General features: G+C 35.0%; 1 protein-coding gene across 1 annotated transcript in view; it reads left to right on the top strand.

Moving 5' to 3' along the window:
- Nucleotides 1-27,779, top strand: part of MGAT4D (MGAT4 family member D) — a 51,652-nt gene that overhangs the window by 20,086 nt on the left and 3,787 nt on the right. The window contains exons 4-10 of the mRNA XM_032246515.1: nucleotides 2,000-2,133; nucleotides 5,093-5,139; nucleotides 13,200-13,313; nucleotides 16,048-16,123; nucleotides 18,351-18,465; nucleotides 20,702-20,832; nucleotides 26,518-26,625. Of these exons, the coding sequence (XP_032102406.1) occupies nucleotides 2,000-2,133; nucleotides 5,093-5,139; nucleotides 13,200-13,313; nucleotides 16,048-16,123; nucleotides 18,351-18,465; nucleotides 20,702-20,832; nucleotides 26,518-26,625 (725 nt within the window). The remainder of the gene's footprint in view (nucleotides 1-1,999; nucleotides 2,134-5,092; nucleotides 5,140-13,199; nucleotides 13,314-16,047; nucleotides 16,124-18,350; nucleotides 18,466-20,701; nucleotides 20,833-26,517; nucleotides 26,626-27,779) is intronic.

Below are 27,779 nucleotides of genomic sequence, written 5' to 3' on the forward strand. Positions count from 1 at the left end.
GGCCATTTATTTATTCATCCAACCCCAGCTTATTGTCAGCACCGCGCGTCAGTCATTATATTAGTGCTGGATTTATAATGTAAGCACATGTGAAGGTGTCCCTGCTATTACCAAACTGACATTCTAGACAGGAATGAGTAACAACAGAAGGGGTGATGAGTATTATGAAAGATAAGATAAGACTGTATAGCTGGTGAAATCGACCTAATTAGAAAGGGTTAAGTATCAATTTGCGATCAGAATGACTAATATTTAGTTGAACCCTGAGGAATAAGTAGAATTATTAAAGGAAACTAGAGGAAGAAGATTGTTCTAGGCAAAAAGAATGGCGTATGCAAAGGCTTCCAGGTGAGAGTAGTATTTGGTCAATTTGAAAAGCGTGGGTAGTTGAAACAAAGGGATGTATCAGGACCAGCTCAGTAAGGGCCTTTTAAACTCTTATAAATGCATTGTAAGGCATAGGAAGCCATTCGAGGAATTGCCTTTATACTGTATCTTTCAGCTTGAAACTTGATTCCTGCCTCACCCTATCCATAAAAATCAATTCCAGGTGGATTGCAGCTCTAAATATGAAAGGCAAACTATAAACCATCTAGAAAATAACACAAGAGAATGTCTTTATGACCTGAAAATAAGCAAAAATTTCTCAACAAGACCCACAAAACCCAAACAATAAAGAAAATGGTTTACAAATTGGACTACATTAAAATTAAGAATTTCCCTTCATCAAGTGGCAAAATCTTGAAAAGAGAACCGAGAACCAAGAGTTGGAGATGATATTTAATAATACATATAACTGACGAGGAGCTCATATTCAGAATATATAAAAAGCATCAATAAAATCAGTAAGAAAAATGCAGACAATTCATTAGAGAAATGGGCAAGAGCTTACACAAGGCTTTTACAAAACAGAATATCCAAAAGCCAATAAGCAGCTGGGCACAGTGGCTCATGCCTGTAATTCCAGCACTTTGTGAGGCTGAGGTGAGCGGATCACTTGAGGTCAGGAATTTGAGACCAGCCTGGCCAATATGGTGAAATTCTTTCTCTACTAAAAATACAAAAGTTAGCCGGTGATGGTGGTGCATGCCTGTAATCCCAGCTATTTGGGAGGCTGAGGTAGGAGAATAGTCTGAACCCAGGAGGTGGAGGTTGCAGTGAGCTGAGATCGCGCCATTGCACTCCAGCCTTGGTGACAGAGTAAGACTCCACCTCAAAAAAAAAAAAAAAAAAAAGCCAATAAACATGTGAAAATATGATCAAACTCAATAGCAATCATGGAAACACTGATTCCTGCTCTTCCCTCCAAAGTTCCATCGCTTTTCCTGGGTTTCTCACTTAGCCATTCTAGAAATCCTTATCCCTATCTTAAAGATGGAGACATAAAGCTGGAGAGGTTGTGTACCTTGCCTAAGCCCATACAGCCAGGTACCGGTATAGTTAAGATTGGTACCCTCCATCTTGACTGTACCTGTAGAGCCAAGATGTGTACCTCTTGGGGCCCTAGTGCTCCAGCCATTCTTGAGCAACAAAAGTTAGTTAGGGGCAAGGATTCATGCCATCAAATCATTAGAAATTACTTAATACATTTTTCACAGATGAAAATATTTGATAATAATTTTTTCCTCTTTTGGGTTCCAGTGTCTCATTAGGATAAGAAGAGATTCTCCAACATGTGACCTTTTATATCCAGTTAGATGAAGCTATAATAAGTGGAAAGTGGTTAGTTTTATTTTCGCTACACCAAAAGGTTTTAACATGAGAACATCTTGGAGTCTATTTAGTGCTTTTACTAACAATCCACTGCAAATTTCCTTAAAAAGAAAATGAGGTATCTGATAAAAATTAACATAGTTTGGATTATTTTTGTAATACAGTCTCAAACACTCATTTTATTACCGTAAGACTAACCCAAACATAGATATAAGCACAGAATGAATGCTAAACTATGTTTTTCACTGCGGTTTGGAATGACGATTTCGTACTCCTGTGTCTGCAGTTTCTTTTGCGCTGGGTATTTCCACTGTTAACAGAGGAAATTATAGTTACCTGAAACAGACGCTGACCTCTGTCGTCTCCAGGATGACGCTTTCCGAAGAGAAGGATTCTGTAGTGATTGTCTCTATCGCAGATGTATGTATACAAAATAATGAGCTCTCCTTACTTTCACCCTATTGTCTCCAAATTCCCTTCCTCAATGGTAATAATCATTGTACCATGTTGAAAACTGTTTTCTTAATTTTAAAAAGCAACCCATAGATGCCTTTTTTGGGTACCAGACAATATACTTAGTACTTATTCAATACTGCTGAGAAGAAATTAAATATGTAAATCTAAAAAGACAACATAATAGCTTCATGTGGGAAATATAAGATTGCTAAATTTGAATTGCATTTAATATAGAATCCCTGCCTACTATATGGCTCAGAAGTTGTATTTACAAACAGAATTAAAATTATTAAAAGTGATGCTAGTAATAAAATGTGCTGAGTCCACTAAGAGGTTTGTATATGAATCAAGAGATAATTTGTATAAAGTAACAACAGCTATGATTAATTGAGAGACTTTCTTATGCTTGAGGGATTGTAGATGATTTTTATGGACATTTATAACCTGTACTACATCCCTGTGAAGTAGATATTACTGTCTTGATTTTAGGGATGATGGACCTAGAAGTTAAAGAAGGCGAGTAACTTGCCCAGTAATTAATAGAGCAGATTCAAGCCTAGGTCTCTGTAATGACTACAAAGATTTTCACTTTGTTCCCAACATCATTTATAACTGTAAAGTACTATGTAAATATTAGCACCTTAGACTTTTTGGAGAGAATTTGGCAACCTGTGTTAAATTTAAATGTATATATACTTTGCCTCAGAAATTCAAATTCTGGGAACTTATCCTAAGGAAATAATCAGGCAAGTGTATAAAAACAGTAAAAATGGTTGGGCACGGTGCTTCACAACTGTAATCCAAGCACTTTGGGATACTGAGGCAGGAAGATCACTTGAGCTCAGGAGTCTGAGATCAGCCTGGGCAACACAGTGAGACCGCCATCTCTACTTTAAAAAATTAATAGCTAGATCTGACAGTGTGCACTTGTAGTCCCAGTTACTTGGGAGGTTGCAGCAGGAGGATCATTAGAGCCCAGGAGATAGGGCCTGTGGTAAACTGAGCTCTAGAGCAAGACCCTGTTTCAAAAAACGAACAAAAACCAGTAAAAATATGGCAGTATAGTGTGGAAGTTGAGAACAGACTCCGGATTTAGATGACCAAGGTTAAAACTTCAGCTTCTCTGCTTCCCAACCAGTGAACGTGAGCAACTTACTTAACTTCTCTATGCATTATTTTCCTTTATCGCTAAAATTCTGATAATCATATTGTCTATATCACAGGGTTGTTGAAGGATGAAATTAGCTAATATATTTAAAGTACTTAGAATCATGCGTGATACAGAGTGCTCAATAAATAATTATTTCAAGGATTTTCAGTGCACTGTTGTCTTATGAAAGCATAATATTAGAAACAACCAAAATATCTATTCATAAGAGGCTGATAAAATACCTTGTTATATATCTCTACGATGCAATACTCTGCAGGCATTGAAAGAAGAATGAATATCTATACTCACTGATATATAGTGATGTTCATGTCCTGTTGTTAAGTAAAGCATCATGTTTAACATAATGTTATCTATGTAAAACAGGAATGAAGGAAGGAAGGAAAAGATGGAGGGAGGGGAAAAAGATATAGAAACAAATGAAATGTATGAAGAAAAAGGAAAATGAGCAAACTTTGGAATGATATAAATTTATCATTAATATAAATAATGGGTATCTCTGAATGCTGGGATTAAGAGGAATTTTTGTTATCTTTTCTTTATTATTTTAGTTATTGCTTGAATTTTGTATAATAAAGACGCCTTTGAAAGCAGAAAAAACTCTAAATCAAACAAGTAATAGAAGAACTATCAGAAAAACAGAAATGAAAGACTAAAGTCATTGTATCCCAGTTTAATTTCTTAGTATTAAAAGAAAGCATGCACACAAGCTCCAAAATTTTCATCCCATTTCCTTATTTTATATGTTACAATCTTCATTTCTTTGCTGTTAGCACAATGCATGTCTGTCTAAAATACTTAGATTCATAATAAAATACTGGAGGAAGATTTTTAAATGGAATATAGAATGCTTATGAAATAGGACTTCGATGCTGTGTTTAAAATATAATATGTTTCAATGTACGACAAATAGCCAGTGATTCAATTTATGGTTAAGAGCCTCCAGTATAAAATAGATTTATCTACATCATGTCTGATATTTTTAAACAAAAAACCTGAGTATATACATTCAGAGTTGCCTTTCAGAGTACTCTGATTCAACAATAGAACTGTCATTGTTCAAAATATTTTCAAAATTGTGTATTGGAAATGCTTATAGGCCCTAGGCTACATCTTGTAAATGCCATGTTATTTTTTAAAAAACTTATCCCAAGAGGGTGAACCATCAAAAGCTTTTTGCAGGAGTCTGTCATCTAATCTAGCACAGTGTTAAATGAAGAGCAGGTCCACAAAGTTTATTGTCAGGAAAACCAATGGGAATCAAGCTGAGTAATACTGTCTAGAGAAATATGATGTAATTCTGAAGTAAGCTTATTATCATATACTACTCAGGAAATGAAGAGTATTTTCAAAAAGAGTAGTTCTTTGAAATAAGCCATTCCTAGATGACCATTTTTAGATCAAAACATCTTTAGATATATAAGATTTATTTTATGCAATCATATATCTAAAGGGTATATAAGATTTTATGTAATCTTATATATCTAAAGGGTATATAATTTTATGGGTAAATTTTGTATTGTAATATTTCATATAGTGGCAAAGGGAAAAGAATGAAATATTTCCTGTATTCAAGTCAGATTTTTAAGAACACAAATATTTTTAAATCTTTTAATAGAAAGTAAAAACACTAGAAATTATTAGTACATCATAACATTTCACACATAAATAAGATTTATATGTAGCAAAAAGAGTTGTATTAATAGAACTATGAGACATGCTTAGTTTCAGTAAAATATTTTTTCTCATTTTTAGAGTAATGAAGATTATTTACATTCTGTTGTTAAAATGATTAAAAGAAAGTAAGTACTGTCTGATATATTTTTAAATTAGCCATTCTTTCATTTTTCTATCCTATATTTTCTGTCCAATTGTATAATTATTTTCTTAGTGATCATATTCTTTTTAATGAGTATAGCTGGGCAGAAAGAACCTGTAGTACTTTCTAAGCTGTGATGAAGTATAGCTTATGGTTTTCCCCAATTTTGCTGGACATCTACCAATTTGAATTTATGTTTTTTATTTATACTATTTATCCTGCATGATAACCATTGGTACTGAGATAAGCCAATTTAGTTATTTTAAAAACATTCCTGTATCATTTACTGTATGAAGTTACTTCACCACTTCTGCTTATAATCTCCTTAAGCAGCCAAAACACACATGGATTAACCAATATGAAGTTCTTTATCAAGCAAGATGCTGTGAAATGGGCCCTGCCTTCCAAATTCTATGTTCAAATGGGCAATACAACTTGAAAAATAAAAGAGAGAGAGAGAGAGAGAGAGAGAGAGAGAGAGAAGGAAGGAAGGAAAAGAAAGAAAAAAATAAAGAAAGAGAGAAAGAGAAGGAAAGAAAGAGAAAGAGAAAAGAAAGAAAGAAAAGAAAACACAAGAAACGAAAAGAAGAGAGCCAGCCATGATGGCTCACACCTGTAAGGCCAGCACTTTTGAGAGTCCAAGGTGGGCAGATTGCTTAAGCCCAGGAGTTCGAGACCAGCCTAGGCAACATGACCAAACCCCGCCTCTACTACAGAAATACCCCCTGAAATTAGCGGGGCCTGATGGTGTGCACCTGTAGTCCCAGCTACTAGGGAGGCTGAGGTGGAAGGAGTGCCTGTGCCTGGGAGTTCGAGGCTGCAGTGAGCCAAGATCATGCCACTGCACTCTTGCCTGGGTGACAAGAGTGAGACCCTGTCTCAAAAAAAAAATATATATATATATATATTTATATATATTTATATATATATATATTTATATATATATATATTTATATATATTTATATATATATATTTATATATATTTATATATATATATATATAGAAAGAAAGAAGAAAGAAAGAAAAAAGAAAGAAGGAAGGAAGGAAGGAAGGAAAGAGAAAGAAAGAAAGAGAAAGAAAGAAAGAGGCTAGCATTATCATAGTGGTAATGGGGAATAAATATGAGAACATATAAAGGAAGAAGTATTTAAGTATTTAACTCTACATACAAATATCAAGAAAGACTTTCTTAAGAAGGTAATAATTGAGCAGAATCTGAAGGGATAAGTAGACATTCTTCAGGCAGACAGGGGAAAAGGTCATGCCTGACAAATAGAATTGCTGGGGAAGACAGAGAGACCAAAGAAGGAGCATGCTAGACTTTTGAAAATGTAAGTCTGTTTTGGAAAGGGGTATTCAGAGCTAAGGCGGAAGGACTGGTGGGAGACAAGGCATGCACTGATGACTTGACGAAGGACCTATGCGCCATGCTAAGGCATGTGCCGGCTGTGCTGCAGACCAGGGCTGCAAAGGTGGCCTTCAGGCTGAATCCGGCTCCTGTTTTGTTTAGACAGTGACTCGTTTTGCTTGGTTTTATGTTTCCTCACCAAATAGCTCTAGTGGCTGAGGCAGTTTTTCTAGTCAAAACGATTCCAGCTAATAAGTGTGGATTGAATGGAATGGAGAATCACCGTTTTGAAGCCCATCTTTCAGTGAGAGGGTAAGGGGAACTTTGTGAGGAAGGTACGCGGGTCACTGTCCGCACAGGAAAGCTCTTTGTCGCTTAAATAGAGGAAACGGAATTTCACACAAAGAATTGATCAAAACAAGTTTCAGATGACTGAGAGCACAGAAGGGAGAAGAAAGAGGACAGAGCAGCGTGAAGGAGAGGGCGTGAAACCCTGGGATCTGAGGCTGTGGTCGGCCTCCTCAGCAGCTAGAACCTCCGCCCCCGCGGGAGCCGAAAGAGGAGGAGCATCCCGGGTTTCTACAGCCTTCCAGTCTCTGGTCACTTACTGCTTCCCGCAGGCAGAGGCCAACCGGTATCCCGCCAGCAAGGGCGCCCCGCAGGACGGGACGCACAGCAGAGCAGAGAGGTGCAGTGTGCAGTGTGAGCTGAGAAAAGCCAGGGCCCAGGGGCCCCACCGCACCTCCAACAGCTCGCTGTCGGTCGCTGAAAGTCCAGCGACGGAAATGATGCCAAGGAGAGAACTATAGAGAGTTATTCTCCCGACTTAAACAAAATAAAACAAAACAAACCGCTGAATGCAATGAAGCCTTAGGAGCTGAATTCCAGTTTACAGGATACACAGCAAATAAAGGACAAGATCTGGGGCAAAACAATCAAGATATAGGACATTCTGTAGAAAACTGATCCAGATTCTTTAAAAACTGGAATGGGGGTGGGGGAAGAAAAATGAAGGTCACTTGTCTAGATAATAAATTTTGAAAAGAAATAAGGGATAATCAGTTACAATGAGTGACCTTATTTGGGCACCTGTGTGAGTGCATGCTCCCCCACAATAGGCACCTTTTAGCCTATTGGGGACAATTTGAAAGTTGACTAAGTATTATGTGATGTTAAATAATCATGTATAGTTTTGCAAAGTGTGAATAGTGGCATTGTGGTTATCTAAATAAGTGTCTTTTTTAATATTCACACTGAAGAATGTAAGGGCGAAATGATATCCAGCACTTGTTTTAAAATGAACACTTTTACACTGTTGGTGGGAGTGTAAGTTAGTTCAACCATTGTGGAAGACAGCGTGGCGATTCCTCAAGGACCTAGAAAAAGAAATTCCATTTGACCTAGCAATCCCATTAATAGGTATATATCCAAAGGATTAGAAATCGTTCTACTACAAAGACACATGCATACATATGTTCATTGCGGCACAGTTTACAATAGCAAAGACCTGGAACCAACCCAAATGCCCATCGATGGTAAGACTAGACAAGGAAAATGTGGCACATATACACTATGGAATACTATGCAGCCATGAAAAACGATGAGTTTGTGTCCTTTGTAGGAATATGGATGAATCTGGAAACCATCATTCTCAGCAAACTGACACAAGAACAGAAAATCAAATACCACATGTTCTCACTCATAGGTGGGCGTTGAACAACGCGAACACATGGATACAGGGAGGGGACATCACACACTGGGGTCTGTTGCAGGGGGGGAATAAGGGAGGGACAGCAAGGGGGGGTGGGGAGATCGGGGCGGGATAACATGGGGAGAAATGCCAGATATAGGTGACGGGGGGTTGGAGGCAGCAAACCACATTGCCATGTATGTACCTATGCAACAATCCTGCATGTTTTGCACATGTATTCCAGAACCTAAAGTGCAATATATATATATATATATATATATATATATATATATATATTTAAATGCTTAAGCAAAAAAAAGGGTATGTAGAAAAATAGAAAAAAAGTGACAGAAAATTAATGCTTATTGAAGGAAACTGATTTGGGGTTCATTATATTTCTATTTTTGTGGATGTTTAGTAACTTTTATAATATGTATTTAAAGAATTGGATATAGACTATTCTGAGTAAGCTCAACTGATAGGAAGAAAACTCAAAGCACACTGTCTTGAGGGAGACAAATCCTACTGGGGAGGTTTTGAGGTAGAAGCACCTGGAGTTTTTTTGTTTTTTTGAGACAGAGTCTCACTCTGTCGCCAGGTGCCAGGCTGGAGTGCAGGGGCACAATCTCAGCTCACAGCAACCTCCACCTCCCAGATTCAAACAATTCTCCTGCCTCAGCCTCCTGAGTAGCTGGGACTACAGGTGCACGCCACTACACCCAGCTAATTTTTGTATTTTTAGTAAAGACAGGGTTTCACCATGTTGGCCAGGATGGTTTCCATCTCTTGACCTCATGATCTGCCCCCCTCAGCCTCCAAAAGTGCTGGGATTACAGGCTTGAGCCACCGGCCAGGCCGCACCTGGAGTTTTCACTTGTGCTCTAGTAGAGAGAGATCGATGAAGCAAGGCAGTGGAGGAGAGGGGACTGGAGAGGAGATTCAGGTGCAGAGACCTTTAGACAGGCCTGAGACCAAAGAGGAGATGAGAGCAAATGAAAGAGTAGAAAAATTAATTTGTTGGGGGAAAGACAGTGGAATCACCTTAAAATTCCTTTTCTAAAGATTTCTCTTTTCTCTGTGAAGGAGATAGGTCCCTATGTTGAAAAGGAGGGATTCGTTGGCAGTGAAGGAACTTAGGGTAGTGAAGGCTTGAAATAGGTGATTTATGTGAAGGGAGAGGGATTAAATAAAGAAACACCATATACATTTAGTTTTTTTCCTAAAAGACTCCCCAGGAAAAAAGTTACCTTACATTTGAATACTTAAAAATCTTTTCATAGTCAAGGATGCTTTCTTGGTTGCTTTAGTCTGAATAATAAACTACTATTTGGAGAAGAAAAATTATACCCAACTGACCTCAATCTATGTTAGTTTGGTGTTCTTCTAGGAGACTCTTGAGAGAATCAATTAAAAAGAAGGCCAAGGTATAAAATGATTCCTGGGGATATCACTGCATCATTGTAAGCCTGTTGAAAATCATTTAGAGTATGTGGTTACTTGTAAAGATCTCCAATGAAAACATTGCCTAATGTATGAGAATACTTCCGATTTGCTACAAAAGTTTTGGAGACAATGTCACTGGTTTTAGAAATTGCTGTACTGTAGTTGGAATTGAAAATCAAGGATACCAGAAAACTATGTCAGGTGATTGAAAAAGTGATTCTAGTGGTGATATTTATATTGATTATGTAATTACAATTGTATTGATGTTACCAATGCAAGATAAGAAGTTGGAAAAAAGGCCACACAGTGGCTCAGGCCTGTAATCCCAGCACTTTGGGAGGCCAAGGTGGACGGAGTCAGGAGTAGGAGACCAGCCTGGCCAAAATGGTGAAACCCTGTCTCTACTAAAAATACAAAAATTAGCTGGGCATGGTGGGGAGCACCTGTAATTCCAGTTACTCGGGAGGCTGAGGCAGGAGAATCGCTTGAAACTGGAAGGCAGAGGTTGCAGTGGCCCAAGAGCAAAACTTTGTCTCAAAAAAAAAAAAAAAAAAGAGTTGGAATAAAATTACTTTTTGTGAAAGTAGAATAAAGCAAAAAAGCCTTTTCCTAGGTCTTCTTATTAGGGTAATGAGAGATTATTCTATATTTGGATTAGTCCTAAATTGAGACTATATAATTTTTAAAGGACCCATCTATGTTTGTATATAACCCTATATAAAACTGTATGCAACTGTGTACTTTATATAAAACTATAGTGTTATAAGATTTCCACTATTACATAACTGTAAGGTAAAATCACTCATTTTTAATGGCAACAACCTAGAGTTATATTATTTTCTCCAGTCATTGGAAACTAGCAATGCAATTCCCGTATTATTAAGTCAAGGTATTTGATGCTGTATAAAAATAATCTAACAAGCTAGAAAAGTTTTAGAGTCTTAGAAAGGTGTCAACACAAAAAATTTCAAGTATCTTGCTTAAAACAGATTGAATAAAACTAAGACTGGACTCTTTCTATCACTAATGGGAAATTATATCATCAAAATGGAAATTGTTATAACTTAACTTTTGGTGTTTTTTGGACTTTAGATGGAATTTTCTAGAGAACAAAATTTGTGTATCTCTGTAATCTAAACTTTTTGGTGATTGAGTATGCTGCAACATGATGTTATTTCCATTTACCTCTACTATTATAAATTGTTGCACAAGATCTTATAGTTTAAAGTTACAGAAATTCACTTAAAATTTATATATTATGTTACTTTTACCACAAAGCAAACAACCAGGCTCTCCATTTGTTTCCCGTACTAGTATTTTCTATTCCCCAAAGAATATATTAGAATTAGTTTTTAAAAAATATTTTCATTTAATATATCATAAAATCAGAGGGCAGCCAGTAAGACTTTCATTCCCTTCACTCCTCCATTTACAATCCCACCAAAACAAATGACCAAAAACCTTTCCACTAATGTATAGAGGCTGGGAAGAATTCCAGCATGTATTTTGAACCGTTCTTTGCCCCAAAATTTTTAAGTTAATATTCCACTTTTACAGGTGAGGAAATTAAAGATCAGAGAAAGTAAATCACTTGCTCAAAGTTAGGAAGTAAAAGAAGCAAAAGTGGCTCGGAGACTTTTCTAGGTTTAAAACTCATATTCTCTATAGCGTGATATCCTACTCCAACCCCATTCTCATGATACGTACCCTAATTATAAAACATGAACTTTCTTGCATGTGTGTTTGTGTGTGTTTATACATACTCAGGCAATCCTGATTTGCAGGATAACATGGGGCCACATAAAATGATTGTGCAGGTTGAAGCCATGAAAGGCAATATTAACAAACAATGGAAATATATCACAATTGTTCTTTCCATGCCTTTTAAACATGTCTTAAAACATTACTTTCTGTCAACTATAAATACATAGAAAAATAAAAAATATTGTTAAGCTAATTTATTACACTGTAATTTAAAAGACTAAAATTATTGAGTATTAAAGTGTTTGATTTCTTTTAGAAAATGTATCAAGAGTAGTTTAAATGGTGCTTGCCTTTTCTTATCATAGAACTTAAAACACTGAGTAAATGTCTTTTCTATGATTCGGTAAATTGTTATACTCCTTTCTAAATTTAGGTCAGTTTTAGCATTTTATCATTTGTGTTTTCAATGTCATAAAGTATTTCTGAGAGTTCCTCTAATGTGAAGTTTTTCAGCAGCATCATTTTCTGTGTGACGTAATTTCACCACAACCATTTTTCTTATTTGTCATTTAAGTTCACCTTCACTAAGTTCCCTTTGTTGCCTCTCTAAGAGCTTCTCAGACAATAGAGGTGTCAATATTTCCATGATCAGCTGTCTAATAGCACATCCAAATTCACTTCCAGCACTCACTTTCTGCATTTTTATCTGTCAGCCAATTCCCTCTTTTGATTACCTACTTTTTAAAAATATTATATAGGCTTATCACCGGGAGGCAAGGCAAGACAACCACATGTTTTACTGTCAGCAAGTGAACTAAATAACTAATTAAAATGTACAGTGACCAGTCATCAAAACACTTTGAAAGAAGTGATGCAATTAGTCACTAATGATGATGTGCATCTGCTATTTATACAGTGATTTGTGCACTGAAGAGCTAGCAGTGAAGATTGTAGTTTACAAAATTATTCACAATTAATATATCATGACTACAGTGTTGTTGGGGGAGACTGATGTTATTTAACTAAAACACAGTAACTGAAATTCATACATTCAGAATTGTGCAAAGCAAGGACTGCCTATTTTGCACATGATGGAAATTATGCATATAAAACTGTAGCTTTTTAAATTTTTTATGTAGTATAAACATTTTCTTGCACCTTTAACATTTTAATAAATAATGTAATGCCTAAATTCAAATCTCATTTGAAATCATATTATCTCTGAAGGAAGACCATTTAAAATTTTCTGCTTGGTTTCCCATCCTTTACCTTATGGTACAAGATTTATATTGGAATTTTTATGAATTGTATTTTATGTAGTTTAGTGATATCCTTGTTGGTCTATCAACAATAACTTTTTTTAAAAAAAGATGCTGAAAAGTATACATAGTTCTCTAGTGAGTTGTGGACAAGAGTCTGACTGAATCCTTGCTTGCTGTGGTAATCTAGTTTCAGGAGCTACACTGCTATTTAGTAGGACTCTTATTAAATTCAAAATGATGCATTTAAAAATGAACTAATGTTCTTGCTGTCTTGCAGTCACTGTGTTATCACAACCTAAAAGTTTCATTATTTCAAATGTTAGAGTACACATCTTGCCATAAACTTTCAAAATGTCAAAGTACCTGTAATTTTTCTAAGAAACTAATTTTATATTGTGTATTTTAATATGTCTGTTATTAATTTATTAAAAACATACTTTGGCTAGTTTTATGATGCAGGTATCATATATCAACATGTGAAATAATTCAAGTCAAATATTATGTGGATATACATAAGATAATTATTTTTAAGTATTTATGTTATTCTGGAAAATTAAATATTCAATTATAAGTCTGCATTTACTTCTATTTATAGATTTAAAAGGCAAGTGAGGTCTGGATCCTTAGAGGTCATTTCAGTACCTGCCTTTTTATATTCAAGCATGTTAAATACCAAGCACTTAGCTGAGGACTCACAAAAATTAGACAGGTATGTCATATTAGAAAATAGTAACCTTAAATAACTAACTTCATCTGATAAAGTCTTAGAATCAGCTGGTACGAGAAAGTATTTCATACTCAGTGGTGTTTTGGAGCTGGCTTCTATTGGCTTGCAAGATTCAACTATATGTATCACTTCCCAACTCTGTGTACAGTAACATCGAGTTGATAGCATGAGCCACAGTAGGAGTATTTACACCATGGAAATGGGCAAAAGTTACAAAGCAGAATGTCCATCCCTTCACTCCCAAGTCAGTTGTTAAATATTTACCAGCACACCACCGATGGTCTATGTTCACATTTATAGACAATAATTAGCAAAGGCATAATGAGGAGGGGGAGGGTCTAGGATTATAAATCATTACAGCTAGATTCTAGTCCCAGCTGTTCTGTTTGCTGGTCGTCATAAGCAGGTAATTTCACCTTTTTTTCCTTAGCTTCCTGAACTTTCTAGTGTGTATAATGAAGTCTATATTGCATAACTAGAAGAATCATTATGAGAACAAAATATATTTATGAAAGAATCTTTTAAAAATTATTTAAAAATTAAAAGCTCTATACACATACATACAAAGGATTATAATTTGGGGTATTACTGTGGTAGGTATTATGGGAAATGTAATAATTTGGCCCCTCAAAACTTAATAAAGAAAAAGACATGCCAGAAATCAGAAAAAGGCCTTATTTCAGGAAACCAATTAGCCTTCGTTTTAAAATTATAAATGGCTTGTTAGAATCTAGGAATCTGAAGCATTTTGTTTTGCTGTAATTAGTGGTCCACATTATGCCCAGTTTTTAGAATCATAAAGCTGGGAGTCATCCTGGATCCTTGTTTTTCCTTCAGCATTTTATATCTCTGTCATTGTTTCTTTTTTAAAATCTCTCTACACAACATCCCTCTCATTTTCCTTCCACTGGCTTGGATTTAGTTCAGACCTTCACCATTACAGAGTCCTTAATCCTAGCCTAACCTAACCTCTCTTCCAATCCATTCTTCATGCTGTACCCAGAAGAATATTTTCTTGTATTAGATCAAGTCCAAAGTTTCCCACATATCATAAAAGATCCTTCATGATCTGGCCTCTGCCAACCTTGTGATTATCAACTTCTTTCTGTCAGCTCTCTGTGCCCTAAAACTAAGTGGCATGCTCTTTCACGCTTTCCACACCTTTGCAAGCTTACCATAAGATAGTCAACATTGTTGATATCTTCATATAGCACTTATCTAATTGTAATTTTATTAATTTCTTTTTTCATTTGAGGTCATGAGATGCAGAAGGGCAAGAATGACCTCGGGTACTGCTCTTTGTATATTCAGGACCTGGGCTGGTATCTAGCTAGCTTAGTATGAGAATAAAGTTTCTTTAGATGAGTTTATATCCAGGCAGCCCCATGAGCAGGGCTGATTTACCCTGCTCCCAGATTCTGCTCAAGAAAATTCATGCTCAGTCAAAATTATTACAAAGTTTAGCTAGGAGCTTCCCTCATCCTGTGGCCTCTCCCCAGTTTCACTGGCTGCTTTCCCTTCCCTAAAGAACTTCATGCGATAATGCCAGGAATGGCTTCCCAGGGCTTGAGCTGGGGACCAGGAGTGCCTCTGGGGCTCTTCCTACTGATTCTTCTACTTTTATATTTCACTTGGCTCCCTAAATTCATTTCAGCTGTAGGTAAGGTTAAATCCTTCTAATGTGATTTGGATTCTCAGGTTCTCCAGTGGGGATGTGTGTATCAAGGCCAAATATTGCCCCTTATACTTTGGGAACTCACAGTTTTTGGTCTGTCTCATGGAGTTTGCAGTGGCGAGCTGGTTCTTTCAAAGGGTCTATGAATTCTTTAGGTTTTCCTGGTATGTTTCTGCAGTGTTTCTTGAAGCAAAAGTGAGTCTCCAGGCACTGTTCTCCCTCGCCAAGCAGGAGCTGCATATTAGTCCTGTCTCCTATCCACAGTTTTTTTCTATAATTCTCTCTTTAATTCTCTTCAGTTGTTATTCAAAATATTTCACTCCGTAGAGTTCAAATTGCCTCAAATTTGGCCTCAAAAAAATCAGCTGGAAAGTAGCAATTCGTATAATTACTCCATTCCCTAGGATTGGGAGAGTTAAGGCAATGTGTGCTCATGTATTTCATCAGAGGCCAAACATAAAGTCAGCTTGTGAAGGCAGTTACACTGGGTTTCTTCAAGAGGACCATGAGGAGTTCCAGAGGCTTGTGGAGACTACTTTCAAAATAAAAACAGAAAAAGCAACCTTTCCCTTCCAAGTAAACCAAGGGATAAGACTTAGGGGAAATGGTTTAAAGACCCCCAAAAAGAAATATTTATACTCTGTAGCAGATAGTTAACCTTAAGAATTATGGAGAAAACTCTTGGATGATAGAATCAATAAGCTGTTAGGAGAGACACTGAAAAAAAAGAATAAAGTTTCTTTATACTTTCATTTGAACAAAACCTAAAATCAGAAAGAATATTAACACTACTATCTAGATCAAAACTTATCTAGAACAAAATGTAACAAATGGGTCATGTTTATTCTAGTTTAGCAATGGCCAACGCTGTCGATTGAATAAAGATGGAAAACTTTTTAGTATAAGCATATTCAATTTTACTTAATGTAACTAGTACTCTGTTAGTAAACTGCAAAAGAGTTTTTGATTACTATAGTATGCTTATAAATAAAAATTAAATAATAATGACAAATTTTAACAGATCTTACTGCTTACCTTTAGTTGGCGAATCAAACAAGTATTGGATTTTTGCATTTTGATGCTGTATGCTCAACCAAAGGCCAAGTATTATTTACAGGTAGGAAATTGGGGTGTGTATGGGTGTGCATGTATGTATGCATGTGTGTATATATGTACATCTATATATAGTATACATCAATTATATCTACAGATAAAAATAATTTAAATTGAAAATATTATTTTCTCCTTCCCTCCTGTAATTTCATTTCTTCATTGTCTTCCTCCATCTTACATTATACTCAGAAAATAGAAAATACTTGCTGTATTAAAATGCCAAAGGAAGTTTAAAATTGATTATATATGAATATTCTTGCTGAGTTCACTGTTACAGGGAAAATTATAATTACTTGAATCAAACTGAAAAGAAAATCTCAAAAAAAAATTACAGTGCCTACATTTATTTCTTGGCTTACAATTTTATTAGATTAAGCAAATGCATTTTGAGCATTTGTCAGGCATTATATACACTTATCATTGCTACCGTACATTTACTCATGCTTTATGAGTAACGCAGTTCTCAGTGCCTCACTGTATTTGTAAAAGTGAATCAATTATATGTAGTTTGTACCCTCTAAATCCCTGCACATTGTTAAATAATAACATTATGTTTCTAAATAGCAATAGCAATTTGAACTCACTACATAGACAACATGCACTTGTGAGAAGAATTTGCAAAAGAGAGTTGTAGACTAGAGAGAAAATTAGAAAAGGCCTAAAGCAAGGTCTTCTCTTTTACTGGAATATAAAAAGGTCTCTTTTGATTCCCAGTTAGGGGAAATATCCTGGAACCACAAGATCCAGCCAATGTACTCTTTTCAATTTGAGACACCACAGCTCTATTCTGTGTCCTCATAATGTGCCTGAAGACTGCCACATTTTTCTTAATTACTTATGAGGCCCTCTTAGTCCATAGATTATGCATAATATATATAAAATAAAAAAAGAAATCTGATTTCCATTGCCCCCTCTCTCTTGTGGAGGATATTTTTAGGCTTACACCATTATTCTAACCAGCTAGGTGGAGTTGTGGATGAGAGTGCCCAGTTTCTTTTTGTCTTCTCTTTGCTGGGAACCAGTTTGTCAGCCACAATATCTGGAGATAGAACATGGCACCTTTCATCACAAGCATTAAGCTAGTTCGTCTTAGCTATGGTCTGAATGGTTGCATCCCTCCCAGAGCCTCCCCAAATTTTTTTGTTTTGTTTTGTTTTTTGGGTTTTTTTTTTTTGAGACAATGTCTTGCTCTGTCATCCAGGTTACAGTACAGTGGCATGATCACAGATCACTCAAGCGATCTGCCTGCCTCAGCCTTCCAAAGTGCTGGGACTACAGGCATGAGCTAAGGCTCCTGGCCTCTCTCCCAAAATCAATATGTTAAAACTCTCATCCCCAAGGTGATAGTATTTGGAGGTGGGGCCTGTGGGAGGCAATTAGATTATTCAGGCAGACCCTCATGAATGGGATTAGTGCCCTTATAAAAGAGACCTCAGAGAGCTAGCTAGCCCCTTTTACTATGTGAAGACACAGTGGAAGCCATCATCTATCAGGAATAGGCCCTCAGCAGACACACGCCTGCTAGCACCTTGTTCTTGGCCTTCCCAGGCTCCAGGACTGTGAAATATAAATGTTTGTTGTTTATAAACTACCCAGTTTATGGTATTTTGTTATAACAGCTCAAATGGACCAAGACAGTCTTAAACTAGAAACTGAAGTATTTGTGAGGATGAAAGTGGATTTGGATAAGGAGGCTATTTCAAAGAGGGATCTAGATTGAATGTTTAATATTTAGGAAAGAAACAGATAATCTCTTGTCTGGTTAATCTAAGAATCAAACATGGGGCAGGGTGTGGTGTCTCGTGCCTGTAATCTTGGTACTTTGGGAGGTCAAGGTGGGAGGCTCACTTGAGCCCAGAAGTTGGGAGGCCACGCAGGAGGATCATTTGAGTCCACTATGTTGCCCAGGAGTTTGAAACCAGCCTGGGTAGCAAGGCAAAACCCCATCCCTACCAATAACATAAAAATTTGCCAGACATGGTGGCACATGTCTGCAGTCACACCACTGCACTCCAGCCTGGGTAACAGCGTGATACCCTGTCTCAAAAAAAAAAAAAAAAGGGAAATCAACTAACTGTAAATACCCTCAATTAATTGAAATTGAAATAAAATTGTTACTTTATAAAAAACATTTTCTTCAGTGTATTCTATTATATTTTTTATTTTCAAGCTAATATAACTTGCTTAATGGAAGCATCGAAGGTTCTAATGTCTTTTTGGTTTTTTTTCAGCTAGAAGACGATATCATAGCTAAACAGATGTACTTTACAAAAATAACAGATTTTGTACATAATATGAGTTCAAATGATTGGTTTTTTATTGAGTTTTCAATGCTTGGATTCATAGGTAAGCAGTAGATCTACTTTGTTGGATCAAGATTTTTATGGTGCATGACATTATTGATTCATGCAGGAGCTCTTCCTTATTTATTCTTTCCTTTTATTCCCGATTCCTGTACCAACTTCCTGCCACTCTTCAATATATTGTTCACTCTCATATGTTCAAAACACACATATATACAATATCCATGTAAAATATTTGGTGTTTCTCATATTTGTATATTCCTATTCCTTACTTTTTTGTCCTTAAAACTTGATTTCTAAACTATCAGCATGTTGCTTTATGTTCATTTAGTTTATTGGTTTTTTACTGCTGCATAAGTACTCCATAATGATGGTCACTGAAAGTTACACATTTGGAATTCTGCAAACTGAGGACTACCTATTTTGCTCATAACTGAGAGATCATGCATATAAAACTGTAACCTGCTTTTAAATTTTTTATGCCAACAATCCCATGATCAGTTGTCTTATAGTCACATCTAAATTCACTTCCAGCATTCACTTTCTCTGCTTGCATCTGTCAGCCAGTTCCTTCCTTTAATTACTTACTTTTGTTAAATCCTTCCTTAATTACCTACTTTTGTTTATCACCAGAAGGTAAGGCAAGATAACCACACGTTTTGCTGTCTACAAGTGAACTAAATAATGGATGCACAGTGATCAGTCACCAAAAGACTTTGAAAGAAGTGATGACTTATCACTTATCACTCATATTTGACTATCTATTTCCTGCGTGGCAGACTTTAGTTGCTTCCAATTTTTTGCTACCACAAAAAAGTGAAATGACATATATGTCACCTGGAGTGGACCACTGAAAATTCACATAGCTCTAAGTACTGCCAGTGGCTTTACAGATTGGCTGTATGGTTTATGCTCTCACAAGCAGTGCATAAAAGTTCGTGCTTCCCATGTGCTTGACAACATTTGGTTTTATCTATTATTATATGTACTGTATACATTTGCCATTCTGAGTAAAGCATTTCTGGGATTGCTAGTGAGGTCTATCTGTTTTTCATATACTCACTTGATGACTTTTGTTTTTCATGTTTTCTGTAAAATTTTAATAGCCCAAAGGTTTTTCTTCAGCCTTGATTAAAATAAGAAGGAAAATTATAGTTATCAATAATACCCAATGAAAAGCTTGAAGAGGAAAAAATCTTGGTTATGGATTACTCTGAGAATTTAAAATTCTCAAAAAAATTTATCTTTCTCAGCAAAGTCAAGTAGGAGATACATAGAGAATTCTTACATTCTAATCACAAGATCACATTGAACAAGGACCACTATTTATGGGATGCCAAATCTTATTCAAGCTTAAACTTAACAAAAGTTTTGCTTTCAGTTATAATAATAGCAATTCAGTTATTCATTATTTGCTAAAAATATGAGCTTGCCAACTAGAATTTTATAGCATGGTGACAGCAGGTTAGGAATTGAATCAGCCATTTTCATCATTAAATTTCTTGCTTTGGTTACTATATAAATCAGTGCCAAAAATTAAAATACATTTACACATTTTATTAAGTGACCCATATAAACTCAAGTCCTAGTGAAGAATGAAGCATGCTTACATCCTACTTTCATACTTATCAAATCATTAGATGTATTTTACATTATTTACTTTGAAGTGACTATATACCTGAATATTATCCCTTCAACTTCATTTTAAAATTAAAGGTGTAGTATCTTAGAAAAAAATTATTAGACTTAATGGACTAATACTTTAAATTATATAGTAAATCTTTAAGAATCACAAATATAAAAGAAAAGTAACATCCTGTTAAAATAATGCTCAAATATTGAAATAGTAATTTAATAAAATTAAGTACAGTACTGTACTAAAAATGAAAAATGTAGTAGATTGATAAAGTGCTACAAAAATCAGGTAAAAAATACAGTTTGTACAAAATTAAGTAAAACATTACAGTGCCTACATATTTCATTCTATGCACTTATCTTTCACTTGATTTAGATAATCGATCCTCATTAGTTATCACAATTGATTTCCTAAAAGTATTGACCATTCTAAACCTGCTTATATTCTCTTTCATAAGTGGTAATCCTTGATACTTAAGTAGATAGAGTGTTTAATTTTATCATTGTCCAACTTCAGTAGTACTTTAATCTTTATTTCTAAGGAATAGGACATATATAAATTTTAATAACTTTTGCTTTTTTCCCATGTTAAAGAAATAAACAACTGTATATGAATTAATTATATCTAATTTTTTTCCCCATAGGAAAGCTCTTTAGATCTGAGGATTTAACTCACTTTGTACGTTTTTTTTTAATGTTCTACAAAGATAAACCCATAGATTGGCTCTTGGATGACATTTTTCAGGTAAAGCTGTGTGACACAGGAGAAGATTTTGTGAGTATTTATTTACTTTAAGAATACCAAATCTTTTAGAAGAAATATTATCTATCTGACGTAATTACCTAAAATTTGTCTACCAAACCAAATCTGATAAATGCATCAAATTTTAAAATTTCTAATATCCCAAATTTTGATCTTTCCATCTATTAAATGAAATAATGAGAGACCACAAAAATGCAGTGAAAAGTAGAAACAGAGGGACAAAAACAGAGTAAACAAATAGAAAAAAAATGTAGACATAAATTCAAATATGCCAATACTTATATTAAATATAAATGATGAAAACACACCATTAAAAGTTCATGAGAGTAGATTTTTTTAGTAATGCAACTACTGAAGTCAATACTCAGTTCAAATATTATAAATACGTTAAAACTTGTAGATGAAAAAAATATATACCATACAAACACAAATCAAAGGAAATTTGCAGTAGTAGCTATATTTTGTTTATTTATTTATTTAATTACAGTCTCATTCTGTATGTGAGGCTGGATTGCAGTAGCACAATCAAAGGTCACTACAGCCTCAACACTTCCCTGGGCTCAGGTGATCCTCCCACTTCAGCCTCCCCAGTAACTGGAGCTATAGGTACATCTCATTAAACCCAGCTAATTTTTGTATTCTATGTAGAGACGGGCGTCTGCCATGTTGCCCAGGCTGGTCTCAAACTCCCAGCCTCAAGCCATCTGCCCACCTCAGCCTCCAAAAGTATTGGGATTACAGGCTTGAGCCATGATGCCCAATTTGTAGTAGCTATATTAATATCAGAATAGACTTAAAAGCAAAAAAAAAGATAAACCAGTCTAGGGATCAAGAAAGATATTATATATAATAAAGGGCGAAATTACCAAGAGTCAACAGAGTCTTGAAATACATGAAGTGAAAACTGACAGAACTAAAAGAAAAAATCAATTGATCTACAATTACAGTTGGAGATTTCAACCATCCTCTCTCTCAGTAATCAACAGAACTGATAGGCAGAAAACCAGCAAGAAGATAAAAGAACTGAACACCATCTGCCAACTGGATTTTATTGACATTTAAAAACCACTACATCCAATAACAGTAGAAAATACATTCTCTTAAAAAAAACAGATACAACATTCACCAAAATAGCCACATCTTGGATCATAAAACAAAGCTTAAAAAATTTATATTGAAATAATTTTTTAAATGTATGTTCTTATGCCACAATAGAATCAAATTAGAAAATCAACAACATAAAGACAACTGAAAAATCTCAAGCACTTGGTAATGAAACAACACACTTCTCAATAAACCCTACGTGAAGAAATGAGTTTCAAAGGAAATTAGCTCTATGCAATGTTTCAACATTTTTGGAATGCAGCTAAAGCCCTGGTTAGAGAGAAAGCTTATAGACTTAAATCTGTATCTTAGAAGAGAAGAAAGATCTCACATTCATAATCTCAACTTCTATGTTAACAAACTAGAAAAACAATGACAAAATAAAAGGCCAAGAAAGAGAAGGAAGAAAATAATAATAAAAGAAAACAGCAAAACTAAAAGCATAAAAACAAACGAGAAAACCAATAAAACCAAAAGGTGATTTTTTTTAAAGAGCAAGAAAACTGCTAAGTGTCTAATAAGAGTGACAAAAAATACAGGTTATCAATATTAGAAACGAAGTGGGAGAGCCACAACATACTCCACAGATACTAAAAGGATAATAAGGGAATACTACAAGCACTTTCATGCATGTAAAATGAGCAACTTAAAAATGAAATCCATCGGCAGGGAGTGGTGGCTTATGCCTGTAATTCCAGCACTTTGGGAAGCTGAGGCAGGCAGATCACGAGGTCAAAAGATCAAGACCATCCTGGCCAAAACGGTGAAACCTCATCTCTACTAAAAATCCAAAAAAAATTAGCTGGGTGTGGTGGTGCACACCTGTAGTCCCATCTACTCGGGAGGCTGAGGCAGGAGAAATGCTTGAACCCAAGAAACAGAGGTTGCAGTGAGCCAAGATCACGCCACTGCACTCCAGCCTGGCAATAGAACGAGACTCTGTCTCAAAATAAATTAATTAATAAAAATAAAATCCATCAAAAATTGTAAACTATCAAAACTCATCCAAGATAAAATAGGCAACCTGAATAGTCCTATATCTACTAAAGAAATTGAATTATTATTTTTAAATCCTGAAAAAGAAATTTCCACGTCCAAAGGGTTTAATGGTACATTCTACTAAATGGAGAAGAAATAATACCAATTGTATGTAATATCTTCTCCAAAATAGAAGAAGAAAGGGTACATCCCAATTCTTTTCATGAGGCCAGCATTACCCTGACATGAAAACCAGATAAAAACAGAGCAAAAAAGAAAACCAAGAACAAATACCTCCAAGTATATAGATAGAAAAATCTTCCAAGTAATAGTAAATTGAATCCACCAGTATGTGAAAAGAAAAATAGACCATACTAATTGGTATTTATTCTATGAATACAAAGCTGGTTTAATGTTTGAAAATCATACAGTGTAACCCACCAATCTAAGATTCTAAAGAAGAAAAGCCACATGTTAATATCAACTGATGTAGAAAAATCATTTGACAAAATTCACAATTCTTTTATAATAAAAACTCCCAGCCAATTAGGAACAGAAAGAAACTTACTGACATGTTAAGGAGCATCTAGAGAAATCCCATAGCCAACTTCATGCTTCATTGTTGAAAACTGGATGCTTTCACTCTAAGATTAAGAAAAAAAGTAACCAAGTCTGTCCTCACCACTCCTATTCAATATTTTACTGGAAATTCAAATCAGTGCAATAAAGGGGAAAATAAAGGCACATGAATTGAGAAGCAAATGCAATGACTGTCTATGTAGAAAATCACAAAGAATACACACACACACACACACACACACACACACACACACACACACACACATCCTAGAGCTGATAAATGAGTTTGAACAAAGTTGTAAGATACAAGGTCTATAAAAATCCATCATTTTTCAGCAAAATAGCAATGAAAAGTTGAAAACCAAATGTATCAATCCATTTTCACACTGCTATAAAGAGATTGGGTAATTTATAAAGAAAAGAGGCTTAATTGACTCACAGTTCTGCATAGCTGGGAGGCCTCAGGAAACTTACAGTCACGGCAGAAAGTGAAGGGGAAGTAAGGCATGTCTTACATGGCAGCAGGAGAGAGAAAGCCAGCAGGGAACTGACACACATAAAACCATTATATCTCATGAGAACTCACTCACTATAATGAGAACAGCATGGGGGAAATTCACCCCCATGATCCAATTTCCTCCCACAAGCTCTCTCCTCTGAAATGTGGGAATTAAAATTTGACATGAAATTTGGGTGGGGATACAGAGACAAACCATCTCACCAACATTTTTCTTTTTGAGACAGAGTCTCCCTCTGTCACCAGGCTGGAGTGCAGTGGTGCAATCTTGGCTCACTGCAACCTCTGCCTCCCCAGTTCAAGCGATTCTCCTGCCTCAGCCTTCCAAGTAGCTAGGACTACAGGTGTGTGCCACCACACCCAGCTAATTTTTGTATTTTTAGTAGAGATGGGGGTTCACTATGTTGGCCAGGGTGGTCTTGGTCTCTCAACCTTGTGACCTGCCTGCCTCAGCCTCCCAAAGTGCTGGGATTACAGACATGAGCCACCACTCCCAGCCACCAACATTTAAAAATTATTTACAATATTTAAAAAATATTATATAAAATATTTATATATCTCTGTGTATAAATTTAACAAAATACGTACATTATATGCTGAACACTTCAAAATGCTAATATTGAAAGGAACAAAGAAACATACCATAATCATAGATAGGGAAGCTCAACTTAGTAAAGGTATGAATGTAACCCAAATTGGTCTATGGATTTAACACAGTTTTAATCAAAATCTCAGCGGGAATTCTTTGGTAGATATTCTACCAAAGCTGATTCCAGAATTTTTAAGAAAAGACAAAGGAAGTAGATCAACTAAAATAATTTTTTAAAAGCAGAATAAAGTTGGGAAAATCACATTATTCATTTTTAAAGCTCACTATAAGGCTACAGTAATCAAGACAAGCCTTTATTGATTGGCAAAAGGATAAACACAAAGGTCCATGGAGCAGAGCAGTCCAGAAATAGGCCCACAAAATATAGCCAACTGATATTTTGCAAAGAAGTATATGAAATTCAGTGGAGAAAAAATAATCTTTTCACAAATGTTTACTGGATCAATTAGTGCCCTATCTCTCAACCTTACTTCAACCTAAACCTCACACTTTATACAAACATATTTCAAAATAAATCATCTATCTAAACACAAAAATATAAAACTCTTAGAAGAAAATATAGAAAAATGTTCAGGATCTAGGGCTGGGTGAAATTTTTTTTAAATGACACTAAAAGCATGATCCATTTTTAAAAATGGATAAATTGGATCTCATCAAAAGTACAAATTTTTGTGTTGCAAAAGGTACTATTAAGAGAACAATAAGACACCATGAACTAGAAGAAAATATTTGTAAATTCCATATCCAACAAAGGACATGTATTCAGTACATGTATTGAACTTTCAAAACCCAACCACAGATAAACAGCCCAATTTTAAAAAGGGAAAAAGACTTGAACAGGCAGTATCCAGACTCCGTAAAAGTAGTGATTGCCCTTACAGCAATATGAAATAAATTCAGCTTTATCAGCAGGTTGTCTTAAGGGTGTATTTGCAAAGCCATTATCTTATTTGCTAAACTGTAACTCCTCAACCAATTTTATCTGATGCTAATTTAGTTTCAAATTAAATTAACTCTAGACCATTAAATTACTTTACAGTTAAAAGAGAAACTCAATATTTTCCTATGTGTTAGTACTGGGTAGAAATGCATTTAATAAAACTGCTATTAAAAATTACTATATAAATAAATTTTAGATTTATTTTTCTGAATCTTCTAGCTATAAAAATATATAAAATAATTCTCAGTGATCACAATTATTTCAATTGTTTGTGGAGTTTTTATTGTTTGTTTTATTTTTGTTTTTGTTTATGTTTAGAGATGGGTTCTCACTATATTGCCCAAGCTGGTCTCAAACTCCTGAGTTCAAGCAATCCTCCCACCTCAACCTCCCAAAGTGCTGGGATTACAGGCATGAGTCACCATGCCCAGCCTTCAAATGTTTGTTATTAATAGGAGCAGTGCCATAGGTCATCCATCTCACTTCTATTTTTGAGAAAATTATCCAGATTCTTTTTCATTGACTATAAATTGGTTCTTTGTTTTAATAGCATATTTTTTACTATTTAAGAAGAAATTGAGGAGCTGTAATTCAATAGAGAACTCAGTCAATGAATATGGGAAGTGAAAGAATACTGTAGTCTGACAGATATGGATCGAAAAATACCAAGCATTTTATTTTAGTTATTGTAATTAAAAAAAAGAGAGGAAATATAGTTAGTACAACACTAACCTGGTTCTAAGACAGAGTTCATGAAAATATATGTTGGAACCAAAACCATTTTTATCCCAACTCCTTTGCTCTATTCTTGTGAAGAAAAAGGTAAGAATTCAATATTTTGTTTATATTTTTAAATATGAAAATAGAGCTCTAGCAAAAACTAATATATAAAAATTCTACCATCAGTAAACGCAATACAAAGCAATATCTGGGTTTTTACAGAAGATTGTTGTTTCTCTTTTTCCCCAGAGAAACTGTTTAAAACGAAAGAAGCAAATACGTATTCGGTATAAACCTTCTCTTTTCCAACATGTGGGTATACATTCATCACTTTCTGGAAAAAAACAATATGAAAAAGTAAGATTTTGAAATGTAACTTTAGTAACATACAATGTTTCATAAACTTATAAAATACTATTTAAAAATGAGTGGTGACATAAGAGGCTATAAAATATGGTTATTAAGCAGAATTTATCTTATGATAGAACTATATGTTGTAAAAAACATTTATAAATTAAGAAATCATCTTTTAAAGCCCCAAGTTATTTATCATGGCAAGAAAAATTCAGCGTATGTAAACTATTTTCCTTACTGTTCCAAGTTGTGCAATTCAAAGAAGAGTAAGAAAGTGTTTTGAAAATTATAATAAAATTCACTATTTTAGTCTAAAATTCAAAATTATCTAGAATATTTCAGAAATAAAATCCCTCTATTATTTAATTTAAATGTATCAGGATTTTTATTTCAGACCACTGTCCAGATGAAGAAAATTTTAGCATTGCTTGGATTTTAGTCATTCTTAAAATTTTGCATCATTTTCAGATACAATATTATTGATAATTGACTTATCCCCTTAGTGGAGTAGAAGAAACAAAGAATTCAAGGTCAAAGCACCTAGCTTTCAGTCCTGGTGAACTAGGGAGTACGTATATGATATTGGGCAAGCTCTAACACTCCTCTGAGCTTTCTTCATCTATAAAAGTTTCAAAGAGTTTAAATGATCCTTAATGTTTCTTCCACCTTTGACACCTCTACCCTTGGTGTCTACATTATGAAAGACATGCTTGCTTTAATCCTTTGTCAATTGAATGAGAGATGGACATACACAACTTCCCATCATTCATGACTTGCCCTCTTTCTGCTTTTTCTACCTTGCATATTGTACTACACGCTTTGGAACCATGCCTAGAACATAATGTGAACTCAGTAAGTGTAAGCTATTGGCTATCAGGCAAGGCAGAATCCAACAAAGAAAATGTGTCAAATAAGAAAAATAAGTGCCTGGAATAATGAAAATGTAACTGTTGTAAATCTTTGAGCAAAAACTTACACCATCAGAATACATAGCTGCAGATAGAATGCAGAAATAAATTGATCCATACCATTCTCTTTTTTGATGCCATTAAAATGGGATTCTTCTATTATACATTTTTTTTTACCAGATGTGATATTTTAACCTCATCTTTGTAAATTCATGGCATATTAAGTAAAAATGGACATAAACAGTCACA

Source organism: Sapajus apella, unplaced genomic scaffold, assembly GCF_009761245.1.
Source record: "Sapajus apella isolate SASKATOON/1434 unplaced genomic scaffold, GSC_monkey_1.0 scaffold61, whole genome shotgun sequence".
Classification (NCBI taxonomy): domain Eukaryota; kingdom Metazoa; phylum Chordata; class Mammalia; order Primates; family Cebidae; genus Sapajus; species Sapajus apella.